The 20,500-nt window shown below is 47.8% G+C and overlaps 1 protein-coding gene across 1 annotated transcript in view; it reads right to left on the bottom strand.

Annotated features, from left to right (window-relative positions):
* Positions 1-3,198: 3,198 nt before the first annotated feature.
* Positions 3,199-20,500, bottom strand: part of Lama1 (laminin subunit alpha 1) — a 122,344-nt gene continuing 105,042 nt past the window's right edge. The window contains exons 49-63 of the mRNA XM_021217542.1: positions 17,840-17,990; positions 16,438-16,582; positions 16,048-16,189; positions 15,846-15,960; positions 15,508-15,678; positions 14,412-14,563; positions 13,508-13,693; positions 12,077-12,212; positions 10,784-10,896; positions 10,029-10,218; positions 8,856-9,014; positions 8,225-8,378; positions 7,190-7,323; positions 4,105-4,327; positions 3,199-3,541 (exon numbers count right to left, since the gene is read on the bottom strand). Of these exons, the coding sequence (XP_021073201.1) occupies positions 3,381-3,541; positions 4,105-4,327; positions 7,190-7,323; positions 8,225-8,378; positions 8,856-9,014; positions 10,029-10,218; positions 10,784-10,896; positions 12,077-12,212; positions 13,508-13,693; positions 14,412-14,563; positions 15,508-15,678; positions 15,846-15,960; positions 16,048-16,189; positions 16,438-16,582; positions 17,840-17,990 (2,332 nt within the window). The 3' untranslated portion in view covers positions 3,199-3,380. The remainder of the gene's footprint in view (positions 3,542-4,104; positions 4,328-7,189; positions 7,324-8,224; positions 8,379-8,855; positions 9,015-10,028; positions 10,219-10,783; positions 10,897-12,076; positions 12,213-13,507; positions 13,694-14,411; positions 14,564-15,507; positions 15,679-15,845; positions 15,961-16,047; positions 16,190-16,437; positions 16,583-17,839; positions 17,991-20,500) is intronic.

The following is a 20,500-nucleotide window of genomic DNA, read 5'->3' as shown; positions in this document are numbered from 1 at the left end:
CACACACACACACACACACACACACAGACAAACAAACATACAGAGTGCTCTGTGGAGAAACACAAAATAAATTTCACTCTCAAACAACAACCACAAAAAGTGCCAGAGGGTACTAGACCAAGGGCCAGTCTTCCAGATGAATCCTGTGATACTCAACAGGAGAGATGTTGTTTCTGATGGGTGAAGATCACTTAAATGCCTGGGGATCTTACATATGTCACCGCTATTCTACTGAGCTCTCTGGCAGATAAGCGGCATGACTCCTTTTAGCCTAGGAACGCGAAGTCCCAAGCATGGGCTGAGGACGCATAGTCCTAGCTTTCTTGATCTACTGCTTGCTGGTGTCTGCAGGCTGTTGTTGGGTTTTGACTGGATGGGGGTGGGGTGGGTCACAATGACACTGATGGCTGCTAGGTACTGAGTAATTCACTGGAATGATTGTTATCAGCATGTTGGGGACTCCAAGGAGAACCCAGGCTCCGGTACCCGAGGCACGCGGCCTGAGTATCTCTGAAGAGATTTAGAGGCTGTGTGGTAAAGGATGACATCTTTTAAACTCCTTATGGATAGGGAGAGGTTTACAGCAACAGTCTGCAACCAGGCCTCTTCCCAGACAGGAGATGAGCAAGGGGGGCGGATAGTAGGGGTGTGCATGATGTGAGGTACTGACCTTAATATCAATACAAACAAAAAACGGGATCTGTAAACCCACTTCCCAGGTGAGAAGACCACAGAGTGCCTGGCAGCATCTGTGAGAGGCGGGAGCTGTTGCAAAGCGAATGGCTACATCTCATCATCGCGCCCCACTGTCATGTCCTTACACTGACTTACCCATCCTTGGAAGGATGTGTGAGAACACTAACTCCAATGAAGGGGCTAGTTTGGGACTTTCTTTTGCAGCCAGTGTTGGAGCTACCAAGACACAGCAAGGAAAGAGACTGTGTGACCTCTGCATTGCCCGCAGACTTAAAACATGGTTAACTCCTACTATTATACCACTTGTACTTTGTCAGAGTGGGTAGCTGTGGCCTGGTCTATGGTCAAAGTTCCCAGCTACTTTGTCGCTGACACCACACCAGGGAGACGAATAGTTGCAGTATGAAGAGTCCTTTACAAAATTAACAATCTGCTGTGGATAGGGAAGTAAAAGCAGGCCCGCAACTGAGCTGGCACCGCTGACAATTGGAGAAGGAACATAAGAGCAAGTTGTGGGATTTTTTTTTTCCTCTCAAGATTTGTTTACTCTTACATCTGTGCATGTTGCTTGCCTGGTGTCCAGAAGAGGGTGGCAGATCCCCCTGGACTGGAGTTAGAGTTGTGAGCTGCTGGGAATTGAACCCAGGTCTTCTGAAAAAAAAGCAGCTAGGGTTCTTAACCACGGAGCCATCTCTCCAGGCTCTGAGCTCATGTATTGATTCTGTGCCTACCTACTGCAGAATTGAATTGTCTCCTCTACTTCTGTGAAGGATGGCATGGGTATTTTAATGGAGGTTGTATTTAAAACAAAGTTCCTTTGGATAATACAGGCTTTTGTTGTTTTGGTTTGGTTTGGTTTGGTTTTTTTCCGAGACAGGGTTTCTCTGTGTAGCCTTGGCTGTCCTGGAACTCACTCTGTAGACCAGGCTGACCTTGAACTCAGAAGTCCACCTGCCTCTGCCTCCTAAGTTTTGTTTTGTTTTGTTTTTGTTGTTGTTTTTTAATTTTCCCAGTTCAAATGTGCGAGTACTCTGTCTTTGCACGGGTTTCTGAGTATGCATCCCCTTTAGTTTCTTTCTGTCAGGGTTGATTTGTTCTGCACAAACCTTTACTCAGTCTTCCTCTTAGACTTTTGGATTCTGCTCTTCTCCATTCTCCCTCTTCTTCCCCTTCTCCCCTCCAGCTTCCGTTTCTTCCCCTCCCCCTCTTTTTTTGGGTGATTGTGAGTGGGATTGTTTTCACATTTTTCCCCCCCTCATGATTCCTGTTACTGGGATGACAACTACTGATATCCGCATGTTGGTTTCATAACCTGCAACATTACTGAATCCATCCCTCTTAATAGTCTTTTGGGAGAACCTTTATGTTTTTCTACAAATCAGGATAGTTTGACCGTCACCTTTCCTGTCTATATGTTCCTCCTCTTGTTCGATTACCTGATAGACTAGGACTTCCCCCATGTATTGATTACGAATAGTGGGAGTAGAATCAGCAGATGCCTCTTCCGGCTCTCAAAGGAGTGCTTTCATCTTTCAACATTTAGTACGATGTTGCCCGTGAGTTGGCTATGGTTAGCTTTATTATGCTGAAGTATGAGTCTTGGACCCTTAGAACTTTATTTGATGGTCAGGAGTGATGGCAACACCTTTAACCCCCACTCTCATGAGGCAGAGGCAGTAGGATCGCAGAGTTGGATCTCAGCTCACTCTACATAGTGAGTTCCAGATCACCTGGGGCTGTGTAGCCACACCTTGCCCACAAAGTAAACAAATAAAGAACTTTCATTTTGTTCTTCTTTAATATTTTCTGTTTCTCTGTCAAATTTTCTATCACTTTGTTCATGGAAAACACACATAATTTTCTTGTCCTCATAATTCAGGTAAATTAGTGGCTTCAACATCCTTGTGCTAAGCACAGAGAAGAGGCAAGTCCAGAAAACCGTTTAATGTCTCCTGCCGGGCATTGAGGGGTCAGGGAGGAGGCTAAGTGAACTGGAAAGGGAAACTGGTGTCCATTATGAAGCAAGCTCAAGGCCAGCCTGGGCTATGTACAGTTGTGTCTAATGAAAAGAAATGAGAGCCATCTGACATGTCCCCTCTTGAAGCATTTGTTGATGCCATGTCCTTAGAAAATCGGTCCCATTTTCCCAGTTGCTTGTGTTGAGAGGCATTTAACTATATCCCAACCCTGTAATACAATGTGACTTAGGCTCTGGATCCCATTGTCAGCCTTTGAACAAAGTTTTAGTAAAAATATCAGCTTAGGCTGTGCTCAGGTCCCGACATCTACCCAGTGTATGAAACTTTAAAAACAAACAAACAAACAAACAACAACAAAACCAGAATTATCCATTCTATGTTCTCATCTAATACAGCCTGCTGTGACATTTCATTTTTTTAATGCTAAAAAATGCAAACCGGCGAACACTATCAAGTCTTCAGCAGAAAAATCCCATGCCCACAAAGTTCCGTCTGAAAAACTCAAAAAGAGGCGACCATGGACTCCACTGATATTTTAAACCATTTAATAGAGGTATCTGTTGTCCGTGTGGCTTTAGTTCAACATAAATACAGCATTTTCCTCTGGAAACATAACCTGAGCTGGCAATGGAGTGGGAACAGGAGCTGCTTGAGTTCCCAAACTGTTCTCGTCCACGTGTTGGCGATGATTCCAAGGGAAGAGGCTCAGGGCTCAGGCCCGGGGCAGGAATGAGGGAAGACTCCTTGTAGGTCAAAGGCTCGGCTCAGGTCCAAGGACTGCACCTGTGAGCCCCTGCTCAGCCTGAGGTTCCTCACACAGCCCCGGAATGAGACCCGGCTGCTCAGGCAGTTCTGTTTGACGTGGGCTGTTCAGGGAGAAAGAGATGAGGGTTGCTTAATTCTGTTGAGACAGGGTATATTAAAGGAGACAAAAACGACCTCAAGCGACCCTCAGATCATAACACTTCCCGCACACGTGGGTTTAGTGGATAGCAGAATGCCTGCTAACTTTTAGCAGGCGGTGACTTGAAGGCATAGTTAGGACTTGAAAAGTCACAAGACAGGTGTTGGGGCTCTGCAATAATTTCTTGGGACATTTCAAATGCAAATTTGATAGAGGAGAATAAGTCCAGCCTATCCCTGACTTAGACTCCAGCCTTGCGATCCTCTAGGGCAGAGAGGTGGGGAATCACCCAGCTTACCTCACGGCAGAGCCAACACTCTCAGTGAGAAACTTGTACGTGATGGGGGTTGTGCTAAATTTCCCCCCAAAATGTTTAGGTCCAGTACTTCAAACCGCTTGTCTAAAACGGTGGGACTTGTCATTAAATTACACATCGTTCAATACCTACCCCATGATCCTTTGCACTTACACCTCGACAGGACTGAGCCTCCTATGTGGATAAACCGAACGGGGAGTCACACGTACCAGGATAGCCACCCACATAAATGGGATCGTTGGTGTCTGCTGAGGTGGAATGGGTGTGGGGGCTTTCGGCCCTAACGGCATTGCCATCCACGGTCAGGATGATTCGGTGCTTGCTCTTGTGGGCTTGGAGCGTGTGCCACTTCCCATCGCAGAGAGCTCTGGTGGCTCTGGGCTCATAGGTGGCTGTTATCCTTCCAGCACCGTTGTTGACGTGAAATAAGACCTGGACAATGCAAATGCTTGGGTGAGTTGTTGACATCTAGGCCAAGAAGCCATGGAGCACTGCACATTCAGGAATTGTTCTCAGAGCAGAGAACTACATGGGATTCTGGAAACAAGGAACAATGATCGTGACAAACAATGACGTTGGGAGGGTCACCTCCTAAAACATGGACACTCGATCCAGCCTCCAAACAGTTCCAAAATCAGTGCTCCATTCTTAGGGCACTGCAGGACATTTTCGGGAGTCTGCGGTTTCCCCAGAGACTGAGCATGGACTGTCTATGCACGATCTCTTGCTAACTTCCCTGACCAGACACCAATGTTCTGCAACAGTGAGTCGTGAACAAAAAGCCAGGGCTATGCAAAGGGCAGAGAGGGGTTCTGGGCTAAATGGTGTCACTCCGAAACCTGTTCACACACTGGAGGTCTAACCCCTAACATCTGTCAGCATATGATATTCAGATACAGGGACCTTAAGGAGGTCGTTACATTAAAAGGAGGTCACTGTGGTGAACTTTAACCTGTGTGCGTATCAGAGTCATCGGGGCACAGGCAAGCAGAGAAAAGTCAATGTGAAGAGAAGATAGCCATGCACAGGGCAAGGAGCGAGGCCTCAGGGGAGGCCAATCCTACCAAGCCTTACACTTCTAGCCTTCGGAGCTGGGCAGGTCAGTTTGGGGGTTTAAAGCTCCACCAGGATGGTTCTGGCATCTCAGGATAACTGAGGGAGGTGAGATTTCAAGCCTGCTGTTCTAAGTTTCCCACACTGCCTACTGTGGAAAGCTGAGGATATAGCTCCACGGTATGGCTGATGGGAAGAGTACAGCCAGAGGCATCTGGGAGAGTCCAGAGTAGACCGAGAAAGCACTAGACTAACCCTGACTGAACTGGGGAGAGAGAACGTGGACACAGGGCCACACTGACAGAGTCATATAGGAACCAGAAGCTGGAGGAAGGGAAGTCCAAGGGCTGGAGAAGGTCAGGGTAGGAGAGGGCCGAGAAGAGCTGAGGGGAGCCACCGGTACTGAGTGAGTCTGGGAGCCAGTGTGTGCTTTGGTACGCTAGCAGTCACCACGGTTACCATTGGTCCCAAGTTTCTTTTGGACAAGGTACCTACAAGACCACTATTTCAGAGCACACTGCGTGTGACATCCTAAAGATGTATACTGCGGGGCTTGGGAAAGAAGAGTAAATAAAGTGAACAGAGAGCAAGAGATAATATATAGAACACCCACACAAAAGTAAATTATAGAGTGCAACAGAAAATTCCATTTTTCATAGTTTTTACACTTTTGATCATTTTTTTTCTTTTTAGATAGCATGTAAAAATTGCAAGTAGATGTTAGGTTTTTCAGAAGATTATAAATTTATAAAAAAATTACATATAAGTATAGGATGAGAAGGAAAGTTGGCTCTGCACCACAGCATTGGGGCAGTCATTTGTCGTGGCGGTAGGGTTTTGTTTGTTTGTTTTTGTTTTTGTTTTTGAATTGAGGCAGGAAGAGGAGAGGTGAAGGGCAAGGCATGTGGAACTTTGCCAGCTCCCTGGACCCCGCTGTCAGGAATCCTAAGGGCCAAGAACCAGAAAGGAAAACATTCAAACCAAGCAAGTGCGTGCATGGAAGCATGCAAGGAGCCTTGTCTGCGCCGGGTCTCCTGTGTGTCTGTGTCCTGCTGGTCACAGTCAGACTGGCTCACAGCCCGCTTAGTGATCTCCTTTTAACTGAGTTACTTTTGATTTATACATATTTATTGTGTGGGCTTGTGCCTGTGCCCATGTCTAAGCACACAGAAGTCAATGCTGGAATGGGTTTTGTTTGTTTGTTTGTTTTCTTTCTTTCCTTCTGTCCCTGTGGGTCCTGGAGATGGAACTGATGTCATTAGTATTAACATTGGGCATTTATGCTCAGTAAGCCATCTCACTAGCTCCCAATGGCCTCTTTAAACATCAGACCCTGAGAGAAGCTAGTGGGGAGGAATTTAGCATGTGAACTTGAGAGACACCATATCCCTTGCCTTCCAAAAGGAAGATTCCAGCATCTCACTCCTGGTGGCCAAGCATATTGCAGGAGGAGAGGGCAACCCAAGACTCCAGCATCCATGGTTTCTGTGGCTTAAGGGTGGCATGGCATACATGCCCAATTCTCTCCTGCAAGGCAGTGGAGACAGATCGGTGATTGCCAAAAGCAAGGAAGGAAGGATCCGGGACCTGTGGTTACCAAGGAGCACCAAAGGAGGAGTCTGGTGGTAATGCCATGGCTGCCATGGATCTTGATGGCAGTGATGGCTTCATTTGCACATCATAAGCTAAGCACACAAGTGGGTGCACACGTAGTCCATCTTATGACGTCCCGAGGGTTGTGACGCTATCCCTTGGGGATTCAGTGTGGGCTGTACCTGACCTGACTATGAGAAGCCTGGGGGTGGGGACATGCGTGTTCACTTCACTGCAATTCTGTGGGACTCAGCTTATTTGCAAGTGAATGGTTAAAACTTATTAGAAGAGACAGGGCATTATACGAGCATATTGCTCCTGGTAAAGTGCAGGCAGAAATGCCATTTGGACTCAAATGTATGAAAAGAAGTTACTCTGAACATAGCATTTTTAGGACTTATTTTAAAATAGTAATGGAAATTTCTTTTGTCTCCATTAATGAAGTGGATAATGAGAAACTTGAATCTAAGCAATTTCTGGTAGGGTGGGTGGGGCTTGCAGGTGGACTACCTACTTTGCCATCTACAATCTCTAGGCCAGTGGTAGGGTGGGTGGGCGGGGCTTGCAGGTGGACCACCTACCTTGCCATCTACAACCTCTAGGCCAGTGGTAGGGTGGGTGGGCGGGGCTTGCGGATGGACCACCTACCTTGCCATCTACAACCTCTAGGCCAATGGCATCCACTTTAGCACTGCTGATTCCCAGGAGGACACCATTCTTGGAGGAAGTACGGAACTCCAGTGTGATATTTAAATCCAATCGGACTTTGTAACCTTCCTTGACTGCAAAACACAAGGCAGCACTGTCATGGTGAGAACCCACAGGCTGGACAGGGCTGGGCTGGGCACGGTACTGGCCAAGTTCAAGACCTGGATCAGCTGCATCCCCACCCACCCCCCAGACTTCAGTGCTCGTCAGAAGAAATGCTTAGTTTTTGTTTTTGTTCTAAGGTAGAACCTTGCTATGTCACCAGACCGCCACCAGCTTTGCAATTCTCCTGCCTCTGCCACCTGTGTGCTGAAATTGCAGGTGTGCACGACCAAGCCCAGATAGAAAAGACTGCCTTTGAAGAAGTTGCTCGGTCGAGAACCAGAACAGGGTGGGTAGAGACTTCCTTCATCTGCATCTGGTCCCTTGGGCCCTAGATACATCTGGCTTGCTAGTCTTTCCCTGTTAACCTTCTTAATTAATGTGTATCTTGGAGGGCATCATTACCATCGGAGGAATACTGGCACTAGAAAGCAGTTGTTACCATGCCTGGGGCTAAAAGACAGACTGATTGGCCCATTGCATTCAGGCTTCCTACCTTGTCTCCTACCAGAGCCCTGGTTCTTCTCAGTATTTTGTGTTCTTACTTTTAAAGACACGCTATCATTATTGTCATTCAGATTAATATACAACTTGGGATCCTCCTGCCTCAGTCTTCCGAGCATTGGAATTACAGGTGTACATGCCTGCTTTTCAATTCAAGGGTCTTTATTAACCTGGCCAGGGAATGTGCCCTTTTTGGTGCAGGCTTTGCATGAACAGTTAGGGGTAGACCAGAACACCAAATAAACAAACACAGCCTTAGGCAGCCTCTCTATGGGGGGTGGGGGCCTCATCCTATCAGAGATGGATCCGAATCATCTCAGAGAACACACTAAACCCAATGAGTTCCTTCAGGCAGCTAAGGACACATACCAAGAGCTGCATATCCGCTTCCTTCAAAGAAAGTTCCTTCCTGGGCCACCGCATAGCACCTGTCCACAGCAAAGGCGGACGAGGGCCTGTCTTTATCCAGCTGTTGGCCGTTAACCATCACTTCCCCAATGCAGGCAGGGATGCTGTGGGTGATCTAAAACAATGGAGACAGGAGAGTTGGTGGAGCTGATGATGAGATAGAATGAAGTTTTCCCGTGCTTCATTAAGCCTCCCTCAACAGCACACATTATGACAGCGTCTTGGTTTCTAAAGTTTAACTGTGGCAATTCCTCACGTGAGCACCCCCCTTTGCTCTCTCAATCCGATCCTTTAGTGATAATGCCCTGGAAGTGTTTTCTACATTTTTGCTAAAACACTGCTTGCATCCAGAGTGAGTGCTTCTCTCACTCATGTGCACATACAAATTTGCTGGGCTTTCCCCCAACTTGATTGGGGGGAGGGGGGCTGAGAGGTTGTTAGCCATGAGACAGGGAAAACTGAACGGCTCTACAGGGAAGCCGCACCACATGTCTTTAAAGGGTCTGCACCATCTAGTGAGCTCATGCAAAATAACTCAAACAAGAGCCCTGGAACGTAATGGTCCTCCACAAAACCACAAGCCGCTGCTTACAGTCCCGATGTTCCTGGCCCTGTAGTGGCTGGGAAGGCCTCCGAGGTACAGCTTCCTTTCCACATCCAGCGTGGTTGCATTGCCCACCACAGTCACACTGGGGGACTCTTGGCCGTCAACGGTCATGAACGCCTTTCTTTTGATGTATTCTGTCTTGACCTACAGGAGATGAAGACATCCAGAATTTGCAAATCATGTGAGAAAGCTCTAACAGAAGTGTGCTTAGGGCGTGTGTCCCTTAGATCGATGAGAGCCCAGACTAAGCCCTGGCGGATGGCTCTGCCCGTGGCATGCTGTGGCAGAGGCTAGATTGAGGCTGGTAGGAAATGGGGAGACTCTACCACAGAGTTTCCGAGCCCTGGTTATCAGCAGACGCTTCGATGATCAGCACAGTTCTTCCAGGCCACTGGTTGAGGTGGTTTGAAGAGAGATGCCCCCTATCAACTCATGTGTTTAAATAGGGAGTAGCCTTATTAGGAGGTGTGTCCTTCTTGGGGGAGGTGTGTCCTTCTTGGGGGAGGTGTGTCCTTCTTGGGGGAGGTGTGTCCTTCTTGGGGGAGGTGTGTCCTTCTTGGGGGAGGTGTGTCCTTGGAGGAGGTGTGTCCTTCTTGGGGGAAGTGTGTCACTGTGGAGATGAGCTTTGAGGTCTCCTAGGCTCAGGCTAGGTCTAGTGTGGCAGTCTTACCCCTGCTGCCTGTGGGTCAAGGTGTAGAACTCTCAGCTCCTTCTTCAGCACCACGTCTGTCTACAAAGTGCCATGCTTCCTGCCGTGAGACTGATAATGGACCAAACCTCTGAAACTCTAAACCAGCCTCAATTAAATGGTTTCTTTTGTCAGGTTGCCATAGGCAGTCATGGTGTCTTTTCACAGAAATGAAACCCTAAGACTCTGCTTCTTGCAAAGTCAAGAACGGGTTTTGAGACCCCCCCCCATTCATTCTATCGCCAGCTGTTGGGTGTTAATTGGGTGTTCAACACTGAACAAGTGTCTGGAGGAATTCAGGAAGTAGAAAGGGGCCCTGCTAACAAGATGCTTACACCATTTGGGGAAGATGTCAAACACAGAGACAACGAAGGGCCAAAAGGCACAGATTCCCGTCAAGAAAATGGAATTACCACCACAGACGCAGGCAGAGAGTTTGGCACAGGTGACAGGGCCTCCGGGGAACTTACTGTATGCCACTTGCCGTCACTGAGCAGGGCAGGGTGGGAGACCTTGGTTCGGCCCTTGCCGAGATCAAACATGAAGTGCAGGCGGCCCTCGTGGAGCTGGAGTGTGGCGTAGTCCATTTGGTTCTGATGAGCCACGTAGTAAATGAGGCCACTGGAGGCAAATGTCCGGATGTTCATCTGCACCTGGAGCCTGAGGGAGGACAGGGACTCAGCACCAGTGACCCGGAAGGTCAGCTTCTAGTGTTTAAAGTGATCTCCACGAGAGAACCCACTGCTGCTTTATCATACGCCAGCCTTACAGTCTCCAGAGAGAGGAGGTGTCCACTCACTCACGCTCCCATTCGTGGCACAGATGGCTGATGGGAACTTTCTAAGATGGTAAAAATGAGAAGGAATTCCTGAAACCTTGAAACCAAGGCTAGAATCACATCAGTGCTACGTCACAGAGAGGCCTGCTGATTGCTGTACTAAGTAATTAAGGTGAACAACTCTGAAAAGATGACATTTTTAGCTGAGCTCTGAATGACAAAAAACGAGCAAGACTCCCATGCATGTCACCAGGAAAGTTGTTTTAGGACAATGCAGAGTATGCTATCATTAGGGGCCTGAAATACAGGGCATCCTTGTCTGGGTCCACGTGGACCACTGAATCTGTTGGATGTGAGCAGATTTGCTCACTTCAGAAACTAACACCATGCTTTCCTTATCGTCTGGTAAGGAGAACCTCAGAGCGACCTCAGGAAAAAAATGCTTACCTCTTCCTGACATCAGACTGATTCAGAGGGAGCACCAAGTGGCTGTTCTGTGAGAGGCCAAACTGGTGAGCACCTGCCACATACCCCGGAGCCGCGTCTACTGCGCACAGTTCCTGTAAGAGGTGCATAGGGACCCTGAGCCAGGGTAGCCAGGACCCCTCCCATGTTCTTCCATAAAGGAAATGTCCCAGAAGCCACCATGTCGGAACAGCAGCTGCTAGCACTGTGGTTTGACGCATCAGGATCTCTCTGTCTTAAACTATGTACCCCTCGGCGCCTTTCTCCCCAACCTGAGCTTCCTGCCATTTTTTTCATACTCCAGCTCACCTTCCCTCGGGTAAATGGGGGTTCCTCTATGAGACTTCCTTGGGCCTAAGCGATCCTGAGGATGGCCCAAGGACACCTGTGGCCAAAAGGCAGCCACAGCTGGGATACCACAGGGAGACACTTGTGCCCTCAGGTCTCACAGGCCCTTCAATTCACATAATAGGTATAGAAAATGGAAATTAAAACTGGCTTTGAAGGGCCCGGGACCCTGGCCAGAAGCCAGGAGCCCAGGTCAGGTCCTTTGGCAGTGCTGGCTGCCTCCACATCGTCTCACACGGGATCCCGAGACTGTTCTGTGGGTTAAGGCAGACATGTACAACTAGGAAACTGGCTTGAACTTCTGGGCCCAGCAGAGACCATGCTGCTTTGGAATAACTACACACCATCTTCTGAGACAGCAGGAGGGGAGAGCATAAAGAGTTGTGACCAGATTTCCCTTAATGGACCAAACTCCTGTACTTGAACACTGAATCACTCACAGTGACTCGGGTACAAGATTACTCCCATGCTTCCCTCACCTAAATCCGACACATTCCGGGGGGGCGTTAGGGAAACTTCATCAAAACTCTCACGGTGCGCTAACCACTTGGGGTCCTGACTCTGAGTTATCCACAGACAAGAGTTTCCACCCTATACCTGCCGGTTGCTGATCAGATCCTTAAAGTCACTTCCCAGTTCCCAGAGAGATAAGTGACTCTTGGATAGTCTGCCCATCTGAGGTACAGCTGAGGAACTGGGAGGCGGGCAGAGGGCACAGCTGTCGCGCTTTTCCCTCCCTCCCAGCTCCAGTGGCCTCTTGGGACTCAGTTCCAGCTCTCCCCGGCTGCCCTGACTCCTTCCTGGGTTCTCATTGCTTCCTGGCTTTCTCTTGACCAGAGTCTGTCTGCCTGGGTTCACGCCTCCTAGCCAGTGGTTTTCTCCTATTCAGACCTGGATGAACCCCCACTGAAGGGATGCCGTGCTTACAGGCTGTGGTAGAGTTGGGGGCTCTGGAGGGAGTTCCCCGTGTTCTCTGTGCGGATCCTGCATGGGCTCTTCTGCCAGCAAGCATGTGTCCAGCTCTACTTGCTCAGAGCCAGTCGCATGGGTGAAGTCCAAAAGTCTACAGACAAACAGAGAGAGCACTGGAATGAAAAGGCCTGGGAGGAGCATGGGAGCCCAATCATTTGATGAAAACGGTAATCAGAACCCATTTGAAACCATCGATCCATTTCTCTTAGGGTGACCAAGCCAGCCATCCGTCACGGTGCCCGAGTTACATGGACACATCCCCTAAACCAGGACGATGCTGGTAACTTGGATGTTCTTGAGCTCAGAGTTGAGTCAAGACTATCACCTGCTGTAAGCTGGGTTCTCAGGTCATCGAGTCTCTGGGTCCCCACCCCACTGGGCAGCAGTCTCCATTTAAGACTGGTTCTTTGTTCTGAAGTGTGCTTGTCGCTGGTCTCTCTACTAAGACTCTCTGGCCACAATCCCACAGCAGCCTGGACCTCACTGGCACCGCCCAAAGCTATACCCGACTACCAAAGCTATACCCGATTCCAAAGCCTCGTGGCTTTTAGGAGCATGAAGTTGCCTCATCAATACAGGGATGGATGAGCAACTGGTGAGTGTATATAAATCTACAGATATCTGAGTAAGGCTCTGTTCTTGTGCCAGAGTCTGTGCAACCACAGGGTTACTCTTGCTCTGTTCAGGGACTCCTAGAAGGTAACTTCTCAGAGAAGGTCACTGTGACTGTGAAAGACCCCTGCCAGCTCTCAAGGTTACATCCGGAACATCGGAAGTCCCCTTGTCCTCAGGAAGTCCCGCTAGCCGCCTAGCAAGGATGGAGTCAGTATCTCCTCCTACTGAGCACGTTATGATTTCCTATAGGCAGATGCTGGTCTGTAGTGTAGGTTCAGACACTTTCCCCACTACTCCTATGTGACTAGAGCTTGGGAAAGGAGGAACGGGCAACCATCTCTGCACATAATAATTCTCTTCTTTTACAGAGAGTGGAGACTTGCAAAATTTAACCATAGAGCAATTGTCTCAGGAGAAGCTATGAATAAGATGTAGCTGTTGGCAATCCGGTTGGGTTCTCGTAAAGGTACTCTCAAGGATGGGAATGTAGCTCAGGGGTAGAGAAACTGCCCAACATGTATCAAAGCCCAGCTCAGTACTCTACACTACACACACAAAGGCAGCCAGTGATGGTCTTTCTCTAAATACTATTTGATGGTCAGATCTGACCACCATGTTGACCCTGTAAGATCCATTGGGGGAGCTGGTCATGATAGGCCAAGGAAGTTCCCTTCTAATGGCTGAGCCTGGAGAACACCTCCCACCTCCCACCGCCAACTCAGAAGGCAGATGACAAAGCATAAGAACAGGATGGGAACCAGTCACACTCACTGAGTGTCAAGGACCACGTTTTTAATACACCCGTGGAAGGAAGTCCGCATCTTGAGCATTGGGGTCTCCTTGTCCTCAGGAAGTCCCCCTATGTACAGGTTGGATATGTCGATCGTCTTTCCTTCTGTTAGTGGACCCAACTTCATTTCTACAGGACTGTTCTCATCCAGTTGTATGGTGATAACTCTACCACATCAAAGGAGAAAACAAGTTTAAGTACAAAGAAGAGCTCCATTTTCATATGTAATTCTAGCAAGTTCCTTTTGGAATGATAATTTTTTTTTCCTACAGAAAACTTTTTGGCATGGGATTGTATGTGAATCCAAAACATGGGACCCTGAAGCTCAACATCTAGTATCAAAGAGTAAAACCTATGACTACATCACCAAGCTTGATTGAGTATTAGAGATAAGGGTGTGTATTCAAACAAGTTTTTGTCTGTTGTAGAAACACCTAGCATCCCTCAAGCACAAGGTCTACAGTTGCATACGGGAATACACAGAACACTGATAGGATGCCATTTACTGTAGGCACAATACTGTCCACCAAAGCCACCCTGCTGTTCACCACCACCTTCATCCAGTTTGCAAGTTTATATAGGGCTTAAATAGAGGGCAAAGGTAAGGTTCTCAACTATGAAAATTTCACAAACATATCACTACAAACTACGAGAGAGTTGACGCTGTGGTAGAGTTCCGGCATTTGAAACAGTAAGAACTATGACTGTTAATGCCTTCGTGTCAACTATTCCAGTCACATTGGGTATCAGTCACGTGGGGTGTCAACCATACCAAGTGTCAGTCATACCAAGTGTCCATCACACCAGGTGTCAATCACACAGAGTGTCCAACAAGCTAAGGAGCTTCCTCCAAGCTCATCTCAGCAAGCCCCGGGAGCGAAGTACCTCCGATTCCTAACCAGGGAGATGGAATGTTCCTGTCCATCACTGTAGGAGCCAGTGGGGGCGTGCAGGAGGGCCTTCCTCAGATTGGTCCCGTCCCCAGAATTGACATGCACTTCGATGTGTCCCTCAATCAGCATGATGGAAAAGAAGGGCTGGAAGGATACATTTTCCAAAACACAACACATTACTGAAGGGTATGTAACATTTTCCGTCTTGTATGGATGATGTAGACCCGTTAATGCAAGGCAATCGAATGCTTAGGAATGTCACCATCAGTCAGGGTATTTTGGGATTTGATGTACTGTGTTCCGATCTGTGTCACTCTGAAATCTGCAGTTGGTCTTGTGGTCCTGTCATAGATTTCTATGTCTGCAGCTCCCCATGCATGCATGCTGTCACAGGTGATATACTACATGATGCAGGAGACTAATTTTTTTTTTCAATGAAGAAACTTGGACAGTTTAATCGGGTTCTCTGAACCTTTCTGGCCCCATTAAGTTTAGGAAGCAGTATCCACTATGCAGGGTGCATGATGGTATCACACAGCCATGTCTTGAGTGGCAGGGCTTGTTGTTCTGTGACCTGTGTGTGTGGGCAGTATCTCCTTCGTTAAGACCTCAGGCTAGTGTTCTCCAACCTTCCCTTCAGTTATCTGATTGCACGGCACTCTCTTGTGGGGAAAATGTCTTCTGTGCTTTCTCCTGCCACTGGGCACCTGTCACAGGCCACGTCTGTCTCTCTCCTCCCTTCACACTTATAACAACAAAAAATCCCCCCATAGAATGTAAGGGAAGAACTCTCACTCTGCCACAAGCATTGCACATGCAGGGGAACCCAGCCTCTGCCCTGACGAGTCGCTTTAGTCTGAGAGCGGCACTCTCTCATGCTCCCTGAGAAGTGGGAGATTGATCATGTGACTCAGGAAACCTTGGGTCCATGAGCAGAACATTCGGCAGTCATGACTTTCACTCACTAATTAAAAAGGTGCTCCTAAAGAACTGCTTATGAGCAGCTTTACAGTAAATGTGTGAGGTAGAAATTCCCCACACACATCTATCTCCAGCCCACTCTACTTCTGTGGGTTACAGCTACTTACCACATGTGCCTGAGCCCCACCGGCCTTCTCCGCATCCTTGCCCAGGGCAACCAGGAGGATTCCGCTGCTGTTCTTGGTGGCGAATGTGGCCAGCAGGGATGACTCAGGTGAGAGAGACTTGGGTGGCATCTCCACATAGCCGCCTCTCAGGAAACTCACACTCTGGATAGGCTGGTGACAGAGGGGAGGGCAGGGTGAGGTTGGCCTGCCTCCTTTGCATCTCACCCACCCTCAGGCTGAGAGCTCGTGGCTTTATTAGATGGTAAACCACCAGGCACCTAGGGAGGAAAACCCATCCAGACCCCCCCCCCCCCCCCGTGACCAAGCTTGCTCCCCACCTCCAGTGCGCAGCCTTTTCTCACTCCGTAGGAATTTCTCAGCAAATCAAAGGTGGACCTGGATATCTCCAGGTTCTTGATACAGCCCACATAGCTTCTGCTGCTGACTCCCTTCCTGGAGGCAACGACATGAGGACCATTCACATGCTGGGTCAGAGAGGCCTGGGAATTCCCCATGACTGCCCTTAGTTTCACATCATACCTCACAGCCTTAGAATGAGGTAATCCACCCACGTAAATCAGGTCTTTCTCCAGCCGATTGAGGTCGGAAGCAGCTCCAGGAGTTTCTCCTTGCTTTGTCTCCTTGTCACTGGTGTCATATGCATCAAAGACAGCTAGCAGTCCTAGTGGGAGTAGGTGAAAGGGACAGTGAACACTCCATAAACCTCTTTCAACACATCCCATTTTATGAGGTAGCTTTCAACCAAATGTCACTCAAGAGTGCTGCTGTGGCTGGGTGTGGAGGGTGATGTATTCTAATATCATTAAGATGCAGCAGGAAGCCAGCTGAGCAGAATGACCACTGGTTCTGGAGTGATGTTTGTTCTTAGAGGGGCGGCCAACACCATAGAAGTCCACCCTGCGCACCTACCTTGCTTCCGGTTCCGCTGGAAGGCGATTTTGTACCAGGTTCCGTTGTTATACCGCCTGTCTGTCATAAGAGTGAGGGGTCCTGACCCCAGGTCCACCATCACTTTAACCCTGCCACGAACCAGCTCGATGGACAGGAAGTCCTTCTGTGGAGGAGAAAAGTCTTCTCTGCAGATGCGTCTTTATCTCTAGATTTTTTTTTCCCACCCAAGTTAGGGATGGGAGTAAACTCTTAGAGTCAAACTAGGGATTGTTACATAAAAGTTAGAGTCAAATAGCTAGTCTGTTACATAAAAGTAAAAATGTACCCAGCGGCTTTGTGGAGCATTATTGAGAATTAAACTAATTGATATACATTGTTACCAAAATCCACATAGTAGTAGGAGAACTGGCCTGTCTCCGAGGGCTTTTTATTTAAATTTACCAGTAGGCTGTTTCTGAGAATGGCCACCTTACAAGACAAAAGGGGGGTCATTCCTGTAGATGAGATTCAAATGAGGCTACTGTGGTGGCTGGAGAGATGGCTTAGTGGTTAAAGGCACTGGCTGCTCTTGCATAGGATCTGGGTTCAATTCCCAGCACCTGCCTGGCAGCTCACAACCATCTGTAACTCCAGTCCCCGGGGATCCAATGCCCTCTTCTGACCTCAGTGGGCACTAAGCATGCTTATGGTGCCTAGACATGTAGACAGGGAAACTACTCACAAGCATAAAATAATGATAAAAATAATTTTAAAAAGCAAACACACTGTATTCACACAACTAAAGCATAACAGGAAGTGTTTGACTCAAGCCTGTGCTGACTGGAGGCGCTTCTCTGCTTTCGTGTGTTCCCTGATAGTTCTTCCTGAATTTATGCCCATTGGTCAGTGACTTTTAAATGACAACCTATGCAGCCTATGTGTATAGATTACAGTAGTAAGAGCTTGTCGAAACCGGCTCAGAGACCTTAACAACATCAGGTTGGTGATGTTCCTCAGAGAATATGCAAACTCTCCTGGAAGACACCAGCCAACCACTTGCTTCTGTGGTTTACTTCCTCCTGTAGGTGATGCTCCCAGCTCCCGTGGACTTAGGTCCTGATGAAGGATGGAACTGACTGACAGGGACCCATGTGAAACAGTGTTTGGGAGCATCACCCATACTAGAAAGAGACTTCTCAGTCCTGCATTGGTCTTGGGGACCTGTTACTAACTCCTGGTTCATTCTCCTGTAAGTGAACATAAGTGAAACTTCATTGTCTCTCCTAGCAAGCTGTGGTGGAAGCAGCGCTCTGTTCTGTGGCTGTGCCTTCTGGAGTGAAAGGACACTTGTTCGCCTCCGGCAAGGGAAATGCCCAGCAGACATAGGTAACCTCAAGGCAATGGTTCAGTACACGGAGGGTCAAGTGCTGCAGAAACTCACGGTGCCGTTTGAAGCCAGGTAGAAAAGAAGGCCATTTGGGGAGAAGGTGCTGAAAAGGATTATTATCTGCGTCACGGTGGGCCGGAGCGTCTTCTCCACTACTGCGTACCCGCTTCCATCAAAATGGAAGGAGGAATCTTCATTCTGGGAGCTGCAAGGCAGAAGCCACGAAATACCACCCACACTCAGGAGGGCGGGGCAACAAAGGAACCCTAACCCTAACCCTCATCAGGGGCCACAGGAGAAACCAACCTCTGTTGTTGCTAGTGAGCAGTAAAAGGTAAGACAAGTTGCAGCCTCGAGCTTGTGAAAACTGAAGGATTCTGAAATCAGAACAGTTCTGAACACTGACAGGAGGGGAAAATTATGTATGCACCATGAGATTGTTTTATAAGAAAAAAAAGATGTAGCCAGGCATGGTGGCGCACGCCTTTAATTCCAGCACTTGGGAGGCAGAGGCAGGCAGATTTCTGAGTTCCAGGCCAGCCTGGTCTACAGAGTGAGTTCCAGGAGAGCCAGGGCTATACAGAGAAACCCTGTCTCAAAAAACCAAAAAGAAGAAAGAAAGAAAGAAAGAAAGAAAGAAAGAAAGAAAGAAAGAAAGAAAGAAAGAAAGAAAGAAAGAAAGAAAGAAAAAGATGTTTTAAAATATATGGAATAATATCAGGCTCTGCATTTGGTATGAAAAAAGAAAAAGGGAAAAAAAGATAAAAAGAGTCTGTATCTAGATTTGGATCCCACCTCCAGGATGCTCCATGATGTACAGGCAATTACCCCCAAATCCCAAAATGCAAATGTAAAATCCCAAACCCTCTCAGTCCCAAATGGGCCAGAGAGGAGACGACATCTAAGCTGTATCCCACAAGGCATTGTTCATGCAGGGCAAACCCATGGTGACCAGAGCCCAGCCACTTTATAAGAGAGTTCGTGTGAGCAGCCATCACAGTAAGCAGAATTAGAAAAATACTGATAGTATGTAAGAGTGTCTAGCAACACACAAAAAAGGCGGATTAAGGAATTAACCTGTCTACTGGGCAATATAAACCAAATATAATCAGTAACCTGAGGAATATTACAGGCTGTACCAACAACCTAACACTAGCCAGTGACACCAGGTAGGAGCACACTGTGTCTGCTCCAATAGGCTGTATATGTGTGTGTGTGTGTGTGTGTGTGTGTGTGTGTGTGTGTGTGTGTGTGTGTAGGGGCATGGCTAGAGTGAAGATAGTCACTTTACAAACTCAGACACAAAGTAACAGTCTGGCCAAAATACGTCCTATATGAAGGAACTCCTAATGATCCCATTTTTATAAAGGGCTTGAGATTCAGTACATTTTGGAAACTCTAGAGCTGTAGCCCATTGGTGAGGTAAGGGTATTCTGTACATCACTAGCATGTCCAAATGAAGCTCTGACAGCATCACAACTGCTATATCTATATCATCTATATCTATATCATTTATCTATATGTATATATCTATATCTATCTATCTATCTATCTATCTATCTATCTATCTATCTATCTACCTATCTATCTATCTATCTTCTCTCTAAATATGGAAACAGTCTCTATGCAACCCTTGCTAGGCTAGAACTTACAAGAGTTCCACTTGCCTGTACCTGCTGAGTGCTGGGATTAAAGGCATGTGCTACCACACCTAGCTCTATCTGATATGTTACCTTGACATTTTTCAAACATGTATGATAAATACAGTTCCTCTACTGTTGCTTTTTTTTTTCCTTTTCAAGAACACGTATTAATATCCTACCAAGCTAGAGTTATTTGAAACTTGGTCAATATATTGGTCAACATAGTATAAGAATGGCCAGGAGATTTCTTCATTCGGTGTCCAGTGAGACATACTTATTAAACCCTAGATTGTCTAAACCAGTCATTCCACCTCCTCCTCTAGCCGGCTGGGTTTTCAGCTCAGCAGCAGGGTGACTAGACTCTCAGTGAACACAGGATGACTAGGCCCTCAGCGAACACAGGGCCCAGGGGCATCCCCACCCTCCTTCCTCCGCCTTTGCTTCAAAGGTCAAGGTTGGAAATCTGGTGGGATGGCAGGTGTCTCATGTAATGAAACCGGGGATGTACACAAAATGGTCGTCCTTACCACAGGGAAGGGGACCCAGCATCTGCCATTAAAATTGGTTAAGTGGAGGAGCAGAGCCCAGAGGGTGGATCTATTTTCATATCAGATTTACTAAATTTCTGGGGATATTTTTGGTTAGACATGTGGCACGAGCAAAAGGGATGTATCAGAGATCGGAAGCCGTATGTACTAACTGCGCAGTTAGAAGCTGTTCTTGCCAACTGCAAGCCCCGTGTTTCCCTGCAGTAAGGGTCAGGAAAACAACCCTCAGATGCTCATGTGGAACTCGTGGTCTTGTCGGAAGACCAGTGGTGACCACTGGAGCAGAGTTGCACTCAGATTTATAATGTTTTGCACGCGCACCCTGCATACTGACCCTGAGGAGTAGGGGCAGGGTAAGAGAAGTCTGGATGACACCCAAACTTCAGGTAAAGAGGGAAATTAGCCAAAGTCACCAAGGAAATCTTGGTAGATGACCTCGGTCTGCAGCCTGAGAAAGTTGGACTCCAAACCCAGTGTTAGCCCAAAGGCTTTGGCAACCAAGAGTCCATTCATCGTCTTTTATG

The sequence above is a fragment of the Mus pahari genome, chromosome 18 (assembly GCF_900095145.1).
Source record: "Mus pahari chromosome 18, PAHARI_EIJ_v1.1, whole genome shotgun sequence".
Lineage (NCBI taxonomy): Eukaryota > Metazoa > Chordata > Mammalia > Rodentia > Muridae > Mus > Mus pahari.
Note: the sequence above shows the minus strand (reverse complement) of the source record. Positions and strands in the feature narration are given on the sequence as shown.